The sequence below is a fragment of the Electrophorus electricus genome, chromosome 19, assembly GCF_013358815.1.
Source record: "Electrophorus electricus isolate fEleEle1 chromosome 19, fEleEle1.pri, whole genome shotgun sequence".
Taxonomy (NCBI): Eukaryota; Metazoa; Chordata; class Actinopteri; order Gymnotiformes; family Gymnotidae; genus Electrophorus; species Electrophorus electricus.
In genome coordinates, this window is record NC_049553.1 from 13,913,522 (window position 1) to 13,926,420 (window position 12,899).

Below are 12,899 nucleotides of genomic sequence, written 5' to 3' on the forward strand. Positions count from 1 at the left end.
AGCCAGACTGATGGGGATCATGTAGCTGGTTCTGTGTGAGGAAAACAGATAATTAATTGTAAATTTCTCATTCAAGGGCTTTTGAGAGGAAAGAAAGAAGTGATACTGGTCTGTAACTGGTTATGTTGGTGCTGTTGAGTGTGGCCTTCTTGAGGATTGGTACCACCCTGGTGGTTCCGAATGCAGAATGCAGATCTCTTGAGATCGTCTAGAACAGAGTGGAAGCAATGGGATCCAGCGGACATGTCGGATTGCTGGAAGTCAGGAGTTGAAGAGTTTTGTCTGAGGAGAGAGGGGAAAAGAAGCCAGAGATTTGGATGTACAGGAATGAACACTGGTTGGAAGAATGGGAACAGAGGAAAAGGACCGGCAGATTGCTGCAACCTTCTCCTCAAAGAAGAGGATCAGACAAGGTTCAGACAAGAAGCCTTGAATTAACAGAATCTAAGGCAAAAATAATTAAACTCAGAGCCTACCATACCCAACCAGAGAATGATCCCAGAGAAAAACCTAAAGGACTATAGGCCATCTTTTGCCATGCAGTTTACGTTAGCTGTCCTAATTCTCTAGGATCGCTTTCTATCTACGCTGCTGTATTGGAGCTGTCCTGCCACCCAAATAACAGTCGGTCAACGATCAATAAAGAATCAATTCTACAAAAAAAAAGCAAAAAAAAAAAAAGCTGAAGCGGGCGGTTAAATAATGATCTAAACTATGGTCTGAAGTAGTATGGTAGAATAGGGTGAAAAACGATTGAAAGCTGTATATTCGGTGAGTGATAACCTGTAGAATATTGAGGAAAGGGATCGGGAGTTTGGGAAGGCGGAGCGACACAAGGAACATGGGGGAGGAGAAATGTTGGCTTGGGGCGTAGTCGGCGTAGTAGCCACGGTTTGAATGAAGGAGACGGAAATATGTGTTTCTGTGAATAACAGATGAGTAGCTGTTCCCGCAGGCAAAACGGGAAATCGGAGTGGAATTGTTTCGTTTAGGGTCGGTGCACGGCCAAAGGAACAGACAAGAAAGTGCGACGAGTACGCCTGTTCTCTAATCGTGAGTGTAAAGAAACGCGGCGTTAAAACTGCTCAAGCATATAAGAGTGTGGATAAATTATATCCTTAGATGAAACAATATTACGCATGGCGTAATGGAAAGTAAAGCATACGTTTTATGCTCTCTCCATGATCTCTAACGCTGTTCATTTGGATGGTTTTCCAGCCGAACAGCTCTGATTCGCAAGCGTCCGGGTGATGAATGATAGTATTCACACACGCAGCGGGGCTCAAGGCATTGAACCAACGCATAGTGGAAGAGTTGGGAACGGATCATGGATTTTACATTGCACTTATCTTAAGATGTAACGTATTGGTTTTAAGGATTACTTTCTTTATTTCCATAGAACTGGGCAGTGTTTTGCAAAATTTCGCGACGTGGATGTTTAAAAGTGCATTTTATTCCAGTCTGGAAAACCCCTGCGCTTGGATTTTCTTTGTGCCGCAAGGTCCTTAGCATTCGGACGTAGCCCCTCGCAAAGAAAGGCAAGTCGCCTAATTGTTGCAGCCTTTTTTTCCCCCCTCACAGCGAATTGAGGGAACGCCGCCTGTCTTCGCTTTGTGTTTTTCACCTTTTAACTTTTGGAGCCAAGTAAAACTCATTTTAAGCGTTGCATTGTCCTGTCCGCGTCGCTGTGCTCTGAGCCTGCAGTAGTTTAATAGTTCTTGGCGTATTGGTGGATAGGGTTATTGGAATACGGTGAACTCGGTGCAGACATGCAAACACAATGGAACCGGATTGATGAACCCTGCTGGGTATTCTTTCGTTTCCTTTGTGTGGAGTCTCGGCAAATTGTTTCTTAAACCCAAATACTTGATTTTAGTAAAATAATTCGTAATGTTTCCACTCATTTCACTTGTTTATCGTTTTGGTGGCTTGAAGTGCATGTTTTAATGTATGCTTATAGCAGTAATCTTTGTATCAGTAGAAGCAAACTGTTTCTACCATACCTTAGTGCAGTCTTCATTGGAAAATGGGTTTGGCTACGATTTAATCCTTAGCTCGCCTAACTCCAGTAAACGCGAGGGAGAACCGATACTGTGTGCAACTGTGTAAGTTGTTGCAAAAGCTGGGATGTAGATAGTCCTGGTTATGTATTTACAATCGAACACCAACTTAAACTTTTCTTAAATGTAGGTGCGGCGTAGACTGCCGTAGATTCACGGATATTTATATTACTGTACCAAACTTGGTCCAGTCCCAGCGTTTGAGCTTTTCAATGAAGGCCTCTAAGCCTCGGCCTCTCTTTGCGTGGGTGTTGGGGGCGCCCTGAGTACCTCCCCCGCAATTCTTGTCCACTGTTACTCTGAGGCATTTAGGCCTTACCCTGTGCAGACAATGATCCGCTGAGCTGGTTACGTCGCTTGGCGACAAGTAATTTGAGACCACTGTTGATGGCTTACACCTACCTACACATACACATATATGTATGTGTGTGTGTGTGTGTGTGTGTGTGTGTGTATATGTGTATATATATGTGTATGTATATATATGTATGTATATATATATATATATATATATATATATATATATATATATATATATATATACAGTGTGTGTGTGTGTTATAGGTCCATGGATGGTTTCAAAGTAGGCAGTGGTTTGGAAAATTGATGAGTTCTTGTGTATGGGTGGGCAAGCAAGTTACCTGAGTTGTGTTGAATAAATGGGTCTGAGGGGAATAATGGGAACCACAATATCTCGAGTGTACTATACACCAGGGAACGGTATCTTGGTGCAGAAATCATGTCCGCCACACCTCACACTACACACCTTCCCTATGAAATACTGCAACCTTCGATTTTGCATGTATAGCTGTATAGTTACTATTCTGCAAGATTTAGCTGATGATTGTAACCTTGGAGGTAGTATGACCATGTGAACATGTATATCTTGAGAAGACCTAAAGGTAGGAAGTGTGTGTGTGCAAAAAATGTTTTGAGTAGAATAAACAGTTGTTTCATTGTATAAAGTGACATTTCTCCCAAATTTAACATGGACATTGTCATTTAGAGCTTTTATTTGCAGAAAATGACAATGGGTCAAAAAAAAAAGATGCACTGTTTCCATACCCCAGAATAATGCAAAGAAAACACATTCATGGTACTAATGTTTTAACTTGGGATTAATTAAGAAATCAATATTTGGTGGAATCTCAGATTTTGATTGCAGCTTGTTCTTGCATCTTGGTGTTCTCCACCAGTCTTTCACACTGCTTGTTAAATAAGCTTTGAACACCTAATCAGAATCTCATTAAATACAATAAGCTGTACATGTGGTGGAATTCAACAGACTGTGGAATTGAAATCATTGCCAAACGTAGAGATGCTGATTGGGACTGATCTCTTAATTTTCTTCGAGAGTTGTTTTTATTCTAAACTTTATTATAAAATGTATGGGGTTATGGTCCCATTCTGTTCAAATGTAGGCCTACTGTTTTTACAATTCCTGTGAGAAGTGCACGTGCGTGTGTGTGCGCGTGCGTGTGTGTGCGCGTGCGTGTGTGCGTGTGTGTGTGTGAGAGAGAATCCAAGAGCCCCCATTTGAGATTGATGAGTGGCATGTGTTGGGAGTCTGCCCTCGACAAATGGTATCCTTGACTGTATTATCAGTTTTGTAAACAATCCCTGACAAGTGGGTGAGTGAGAAGTGCATGCACACAGACACAGCAGAAAGAGGAGGTCTGTGTTTTTGGCTTCCTAATCAGGAAAGCTTGCATTCCCTTCACATACAGCCAATCAGAGAGAAGGGGACAGACATTTAGAAATAGAAAGTGAGGAAAGTTGTGGTTCTTCATTAAAGGAATTGGCTTAAGAGTCACTATTCTTAAGAATGTGTTTAGTACCTACTCAGGCACACACAACAGCTTCTTAAATGACAGTTGCTGCTGTTATTTTAGAGCTGACCACACACACACAGACCCAGGTAAACATACAAACAGCTCACTGACATATTTCTGCTCTCCCCAGAAATAGGGTTGTGTGGTTAAAGGTCATGTAACCATAGAAACCTAGCCCCCACACTGTTCACTGCTCCTGTACCCCCTTATTCATTCCCTTGGTAACAGCCAAGCTTGGTAACCCTGGAGATGATGGGAGATGATGGGAGATGTGTGTGTGTGTGTGTGTGTGTGTGTGTGTGTGTGTGTGTGTGTGTGTGTGTGTGTGTGTGTGTTGTGTGTGTGTGTGTGTGTGTGTGTGTGAGAATTGTGAAAGCACTGATTCACAAAGTTGTTGAACGATGAGCCTGTTTTTGTAAATTGCTTCTTTAGGGTGAAACACATTTAATACCTTGAAGGTGAAGTGGTGTGTAATGTTAGTTTCTGTTTTTTTCATTATTCTTGCACAGTTCAATTAATAGATGAAGACTACAACCTTTGTTTCAATTTTCAGTGTGTATTCAACATTTTCAAAATGTGACTTAATTTTGTACCATCACTGTTCACAGGACATTAATGGATTCATTGAAATATATAAAAACAGCTTTATAGATCTCTACATATTATGCTGTTGCTCTGATTTTATATGCACTTGTTCATTCTGAATGAGAACAGATTGTAGTGAAATTGTGGGCTCTTGTAGCTCACCTTTTAAGAGCAGGTAGAGCTTTGTGCTGACACCACCAGTCTTTGGTTTGACTACCAGGGAGCGTGTTCACTCTGAGATGTGTTGCTCTGGATTATGGTATTTGTTTTAAAGGTATACTTATTACTCTTCCTCCCTCAGGTTAGTCCTCCTCCTCTTCAGCCTTCAAAATAGATTCTCTCAGGAGTAAAGTTGAACTGCTGAAGCTGCCGCTGGCTCTATCCTCTAAATCTATCTCAGAGCGCAAAACTCAACTGGGCGGAGCAACAGAACGTTCCAGGGGCGGAGCTGGGGTCCACAAACCCCGCCCACTGGCCCCAGACATGGACAACGAGTCCCAGTACTCGGGCTACTCCTACAAGTCCTCCCATTCCCGTAGCTCTCGCAAGCACAGGTGCGTATGCCATTTCCCGACATTCTTCCCTTTTGCCTAAATGTGGGTGGGCATTGATGTTTTGTCTAGAACATACAAATATGAATGTACACTACTGCAAACACTGAGGGTACCACCGTATCGTTATTTAACGATTATCCATTTTATGTTGCTTTATGTACCGACTTGGAGTATACTGTGTATATAAATGTTTATATACATCTGTGTGTACATGCGTGTGTGGTGGTGTTTCAGGGATCGGAGAGACAGGCACCGCTCTAAGAGCAGGGACAGCAGAGGGGACAAATCGGTCACTATCCAGGCTCCTGGAGAGGCCCTGCTGGACACAGAGTCCACACGTGGAGATGATCGAGTCAGTGTTTTCACTTCATACCTCCTCCAGCCTGGAAAACCATTCCACTATAGCTTCAGACCACAAAAAGTCTATAGTGCTTCAAAATATGAATGACTGCCTTTTTTTTTTTTTTTTACTGAAATGTTGGACTGGGCATCTCATGTCTCCTCATGCAGGATGATAACTGGGGTGAGACGACGACGGTGGTGACGGGCACGTCCGAGCATAGCGTTTCCAACGAGGACCTGACTCGGGCATCCAAAGAGCTGGAGGACTCGTCTCCGCTGGAGTGCCGGCGGTTTGCGGGCCCGGTGCTGAGCGCCGTGCTGGGCCTCTTCGCCCTGCTCACGCCACTGGCCTTCCTGTTGCTGCCTCAGCTGCTGTGGCGAGAGGCGCTGGAGCCGTGCGGAACGCCCTGCGAGGGCCTCTACGTCTCGCTCGCATTCAAGCTCCTGGTGCTGCTTCTGTCGTCGTGGGCGTTGTTCCTGCGTCCGCCGCGCCACACACTGCCGCGCTTCTTCGTCTTCCGCTGCCTGCTCATGGCTCTGGTTTTCCTCTTTGTCGCTTCCTACTGGCTGTTCTATGGCGTGCGAGTGCTGGAACCACGCGAGCGTGACTACAGAGGCATTGTGGGTTATGCAGTCTCGCTGGTGGATGCCTTGCTGTTCATCCAGTACCTGGCCCTGGTGCTGCTGGAGGTGAGGCATCTCAGGCCGGCCTTCTGCCTCAAGGTGGTGCGCACGACCGACGGAGCCAGCCGATTCTACAACGTGGGACATCTCAGGTGTGTGTATGTGAGGGAGACAGAGAAAGAGGGGTGGGGTCATGTAGAATAGTTGAGTACTCCAGAGGAGTGTGTGTGTGTGTGAGTGAAATGGAATTCGATGGTGGCTGTGTGGTGTGTAGGCACAGCAGTAATGGGAGTTGAGTAATCCAGTTATGGGTGTGAGTTCTTGAATAGAATTTGATAACCTGTGTGTGGTTTAACTCTTTTGTTGTTGAGTAGTAATTTGAGTAGAACTTCCCCCTTTAAGTTCTTTAATGCAGAATGACCATCATTAAATACTAAAGCAAATTTGAAAACTGGCAGTAATGATTATATGAATGTTTAGATGATTTTGTTCCAGTGATGGTTTGACTAAGACAAGCGTTGATTTCTTAATATAGAGTTGTTTGCAAGCTTCCTGCATGTGTGTGTGTGTTCGATTGGCTTTTCATTTCCTGTTGCAGTTGACATTTGCCATTTTCAGTTAGGTTAAGACTTCTTGGGGTGTGGTTTCAACTGGTAGATTTGCGGTAACCAGTTTCCTGGTATATTTCAAACATTACTAACTGCAGTGACCTCTTTCTCCACTAGAGGTCAGCACATTATGCTAGTAAATACTCAATATACAGACGGTTACAGTTCTGTGAATACAGCCTTAATTTAGGAAATATGTGATTATTCACTAACTTAAGCTCTTATGAACAATAATAATAATAAATAATATAATAATGATGCTTTACTAAAGTTTTAGTTCATCTGATTGATAGAAAAATATCAACGATGACGATCATGATGACTAGTGTGCTGGTATTGTTACAGTATCCAACGGGCTGCAGTGTGGGTGTTGGATCAATATTACAGTGACTTCCCTGTTTATAACCCAGCCCTGCTGAACCTCCCTAAGTCAATTCTCTCTAAAAAGATGTCTGGCTTCAAGGTCTACTCCTTGGGTGAAGGTAAGATGCTGTTTATTCCTCCACACACGTCCAGTCACACACACTTAAGAACCATGACAGCTGTAACTTTTAACCAACGTTGGGAGCAGCAAAGTCCAAATTTTTGCTGCATTCCAACAGATTTGGACAAAAACATCAAGAACACTTGATATCTAGTATATCTAACTGCTGTGTAAGAGCAAAAATATGCGTCATCTAGTGTATTTGGAGAACTGGGCTGATAAGTACACACAGGATAAAATGTAACCCAACAACCAAAGTATGACCATGGATAAACAAGTGGACGCAGTCATAACTGCAACTATACATCCATCACGTCTCTCTCTCTCTCTCTCTCTCTCTCTTCCCTGTTCTTGGCACTGGTGAGTGTGTTGGCATTCTCTTTAGCATGTAATCATTGTCCTGGTGTTGACTGCAGTGCAATTGTGGCTACTAGACTCAGTCCATCAGTGCAGTGATGGAAGTTCTTCCCTAAACATTTATCCCCATCCCGTCTGGGTGGTTTTGCTCCTCCCCAGAGAACAGCACCAATAACTCGACAGGCCAGTCCAGGGCCATGATCGCTGCTGCTGCCCGTCGCCGTGATAACTCACACAATGAGTACTACTACGAGGAGGCCGAGATGGACCGTAGGATACGCAAACGCAAGGCCAGGTGAGGGATGGCTGTCCCACTCTATTAACACTCATATTGGGTGTTTTTTTTGTTTTTTATTATTATTATTTTTTTATTATTAATCAAATGTAAGAAATGTCACGAATTTTAAAAACTAAAAAATCAAATGGTATTTGATGTGATATGATGGTAAACATGATATTAACATACATTTCATTTCAGAGTTCTTTTCAAAAAAGTTTTAAATCTAGGCAAGGGTAAATGAGGTGTGGGTGTGTGCGCGCCTAACCCCCTGTCCTGGGCCCTGCCAGGCTCGTGGTGGCCGTGGAGGAGGCGTTCACACACATCAAGCGGCTGCAGGAGGACGAAGCATCATCGTCGCCCAAGCACCCGCGTGAGGTGATGGACCCGCGTGAGGCCGCTCAGGCCATCTTTGCACCCATGGCCCGCGCCATGCAGAAGTACCTGCGCACCACACGCCAGCAGCCCTACCACAGCATGGAGAGTATAATCACCCACCTGCAGTTCTGCATCACGCACAACATGACGCCAAAGGTGAGCGTGGGTCCCAGGCTCGCCGTAGGATGCACATGCTGCGATCAGCCTTTATTCAGGACAAATCCGTTCTCATTAACCTTAATACAGCCCACAGTCTGATGGACAGAAAACGGTTAGACAAAGACATGTAGCCAGAAAACATTGTAAAACAAGGTGAAAGGTGGAGATAGGAGGAAGACTAAGAATTGATAGGGATTTGAAAATTCAGATGTGGAATAAATTAACATAAATTGCAAGATGCATCACAGGTCAGTTGCAACCAAGTGGCAGGTAGATACATTTCTTCTAGTACATGGACTACAAGCTGCCCTTCAACACCCAAAACATGCACTAAAAGGCAGCTTTGCTGCTTTGTTTTCCAGTGTTTTGTGATATGACATGAGTACCTAGTTGAAAGAAATTACAAATGTGGCATTGCACATAATGAAAAATTCTTGAAAGAGGTATTCCTGAGTTGATATAGCTAAATATACATTAAAATATTGTTTAAATGCTTACATTTCATTTATACTTTTATATAAATGAGTCTGTAAGATGTTTTGAGATCCAAAAAACTGTATGAATTGTTGTTTTCGAATTGCATTATATAAGGACCAAAAAAAAATTACAATCTAGATTCCTCTGAGTTCCAGAAAATCAAGATTGAATGAATTATTTTGCAGAATAGGCCCAGCTTGCTTTGAACAAAATATGCCTTTTGTTAAACTAGGTGTTGACTGCAACCCCAAAATGGTGCTAAAGGACAAAGGTGTTTGTAAAGGGATTAATGCTGAGCATTTCTGACCGGATATTTTTATCTATTGTACTTGCAAAAACGTTATTGTTCCTAATGAATCTGCTTATTGACTTTTAGGCTTTCTTGGAGCGCTACCTCACCCCTGGCCCAACCATGCAGTATCAGAGGGAGAACGGTAGGGGCCGCCAGTGGACCCTCGTCAGCGAGGAACCTGTGACGTCAGCTCTGCGACAGGGACTCGTTTTCTCTCTCCGCCGTCTCGATTTTTCCCTGGTCGTCACGGTGACCACCCTCCCCTTCCTCACCCTGGGGGAGGAGTTTATTGACCCCAAGAGCCACAAGTTTGTGATGAGGCTCCAGTCTGAGACTTCTGTGTAGGCGCAAGTAAAGAACAAGGAAGGAAACAGAAACCCAGATGAGGTGTGGAGGCGCAGTGCAGCATCAGTAGTTTAGAGCAGGATGTAAAGAGAGCGAGAGAGAGGGAGAGAACCACTTCTTTTTAATCATTTTTATATCGCTGGGCTTTTTATTGGCCTGTTTTTTATATAATTTGAATTACTTCAGAAACTGCCTATTCCTGAAAGATAGGCAGCTTGTGCCTAATTTGGACTGAATGGTTCTTATGCATTTCTAGCCTAAAAGTTGACCTTCCTGTTATTACATGACATTTTTCTCTGCTGCGGGCAGGCAGTACTGTGCTACGTGAAAGTTTCGGGCCATATTGTTCTAGTCCCGGATGGCTCCAGCACTACACAGTTCAGTGTGTTCCCCGATAACTCTCCTATGGCTAATTATTAAGCTCTTGGTGGTTGATGGAGGTGAAAATGTACCTGTGCAATCTTGTGGCCCTTTAGGACTTGCCTTTGGTAGAATGGTTTACACAAATCCTTTCCATCCTCCCTCAGGATGATGTTTCAGGTTGGAGTCACATGAGTAACATGTAACGATGGTTTTTCACCAGATGTTGACATGGAGGTTTCTTGGGTCATGAAATTGTGATTGATTTTTTTTTTTTTTTAATGTTGTGACCAATGTCGGGCCAAGCAAGCACAAAGGTCTGGTAAGAAGCACCAATCACCTTGCTCATTAGAATCAGTAACCATGAAGATAAAATAATGGAAACGCATGTGCTCAGAGTTCTTTTTTGTCTTGTGAGGGGATTTCCTCATGCATCAAGGCCATGTGAGCTGTGGACTGATTTGTGAAACTTTTAGGAATGTGGTAATTTAACTATTACTAAAATAGGGAATCCAACATATTTAGAAATTACTTTAATCACCATCTTCAGTGTCGGCATGGGAAGTGTGCTCTGAGAAGTTGATGTGTGAACCATAACTGAAACCAGGCTAAGAAACATAAATCTTATGTAATCAGGGTACTCAAAGGTGAACATTATAGTCCTAATCCAATAATGAACTCATGGTTTTAGAAAGCAGTGAAATTCATATTTGATTCAGGAATGGATGTTTCATGTTGGCTTTTGATTGCAAATTTAATCTACTGGATGACGGCTACTTGTACAGAGACCTCAGTACAAGCGAATCCTTAGCAATGCGAACACTACTGTAATTTATACATGTCTAATGAGAGGAGGAACACATTTTTCCACTAAAGTTATTTACAATTGAAGCCTTTACTGTTTTTCCTTTGACTTTCTTTTTAAAGCTGGATACACTCCTTATTACACCAGACCTTATTACTGTCTGTATATAGGACCCAGATTGCAAGGGCTCAATAAAACTGTACTGTTTATTACTGTGTTAGGCCTTGAGCTTGGGATCTCTCACTTGAGTAGTTCACCTGCAAAATCCTAACAGGAAGGTTAGGAAAGGTGTTTTAACATTATACAAGTGACATCATACTGAGAGGTCTGTTCCAGCTCCTATTCGTGGTCCTTCAGTTTAACATTTTAGGTGGTACTACTCCTGTAGACCCTGCAATGTCGTTGTTATTCTAAAGAATCAAGCGGCCTTTTTAATGTTTGTTTACATTTTGCAAAAAATGTGTGGCAAGTGCCCTCTGCATGTAGCTTTTCAAAAAAAAAAAGAAAAAGGAAAAAAGAATTTTTATTTTTATTTTTCCCAACATCACTAACTTGAAGTTGTGTGGTTTCTATACACAGTGACTCAAATGGACCATTTATTAAAATTGTGACGCTACTGGCTAGCATTTGAATGTGTCATATTTTTCACCGTAACCACAAACCAGACTTCCTGCATGTCATGTTTCTTTAGCCTTAGCAGATCTGCTTTCTGAGAGCATGAGGGGGAAGTCCCCGTCACTGCTCAGTACAGTTATCTCAACTTTTCTGTATATTTTACAATGAGTCACCAGTTACCACAGAAGCTTCAGACACTGAGCGTACATACCCTTGCTTTTTTATGGCAGCTTTGGGAGTCCACTGTAGGTTCTTTTTCGTCCATATTGTATATAACTGTAATATTTAGGTTTTTGTTTGTTTTTTGTGTTTAAAAAAACATTTTATTGATGTGGATGAGACATGGGACTGAGGTGTTTTTATTTTACCTTCATGTAAAATTTTTAAATGAACCTCAACATCTTTCTTCTTTAGGCCTAATGCATGCTTGTAGAGGATTTTGTAATTTTTGTATCCTTCGCCTTGTTCTCTTAAAATGAAACTAAAACCTTTTACCTTTTTTCTTTTCAAAAAAAGAAGAAAAATGTGTTGTAAAGAGGTGTAGATTTATTATTGTGATGCTGCTTTTTTCTTTTTTCTTTTTTTTTTTTTTTTTTTGCATTTGATACTTTTAGGACTAAGACAGTTACAGCCTTTTTAATAAATACTTTCAACTCAGCTCATGTGTAACCAGTATTCTTATGGGGAAAATGGTAATTTACGTAGGATTTTGTTTCCTTGCTAGTTCAAGACCCACTGTTGCCACAGGTGGGCCCCTGAGCAAGATCCTTAACCCTCAATTGCTCAAGGTGTACTGAGTCATAATTGTAATTATCCAAAGCATCAGCTAAATGCCTGTAATGTAATCACATTCACATAAATTTGAGCAAGAAGTTGAACATTTGTTAACAGCTAAAATGACCAACGAGACACAGTGGTTTATATACATACAAACATGACGTGAAATAAGGTTCTGGTGTGAGAACATTTGGGGAATGGTCACAGACAAGGAGGCAGTCACAGTCGACAATAAACTCCCACTGCACGTGGTGGGCCGTGCCACATGATCAGTGTGAAAGGGAGCGTACTGTGATGCTTTTTTTTAAATGTTATTTTTATTTATTTTTATTTTTTTTTTTTTTACAAGGTAATTGTAGCTAGCTAGATGTGGCTAGCTAATTGTAGCTAGCTATAATTCATTTTTGTAAGTCATTCTGGATGAGTGTCTGCTAAATATGTCTGAACATGTTAACGAAGATAACTTTAGTTTGATTTCTACTAAATAAATGTTTTTTGTTTTTTTGTTTTTTCTTGAGAACTTCCCAGAGACAAGCTGATGGAATGTCAACAATATGGCCAGAATGTTTCTTCCGTTTTATACAAATACTATCTATACTAAGGTTTTGGACACACTGACCATCCTGAAAGTACTATTTTGGCATACTATTTACTGTTTAGTATACAATTTTGGATGTGGCCTAACACTGTTCGAAATAGCCTACTACATACTGCATACGGTAAGTGAGTAGTATGTGACTAAAATAAATGTTTCCAGTAAGCAAAAGAGATACAGGTCATGTACTAATTACACCAAATATGCCAGTACATGACCAGAGCTGTCTCTGTGGTGTACTGCATCTTGTCATGCAACAGTGACCAGACCTTCATACATTCATGTGACCTCGTAGTATGGCCTGTGTTTGTTGCGTATTGGATACCATACTGCATACTACTATGCGGACCAGTATACAGTATTTAGTAGGCTA

At 41.9% G+C, this 12,899-nt stretch overlaps 1 protein-coding gene across 1 annotated transcript; it reads left to right on the forward strand.

The window, feature by feature from the left end:
* Positions 1 to 893: 893 nt before the first annotated feature.
* On the forward strand, positions 894 to 12,111 carry vangl2 (VANGL planar cell polarity protein 2). Its single transcript, XM_035536593.1, has 8 exons — positions 894 to 1,053; positions 4,779 to 5,031; positions 5,266 to 5,383; positions 5,542 to 6,149; positions 6,951 to 7,087; positions 7,606 to 7,741; positions 8,014 to 8,257; positions 9,114 to 12,111. Exons 2-8 carry the CDS (start codon positions 4,961 to 4,963, stop codon positions 9,372 to 9,374), a joined length of 1,575 nt encoding a protein of 524 aa, XP_035392486.1. The 5' UTR covers positions 894 to 1,053; positions 4,779 to 4,960; the 3' UTR covers positions 9,375 to 12,111.
* Positions 12,112 to 12,899: the final 788 nt, after the last annotated feature.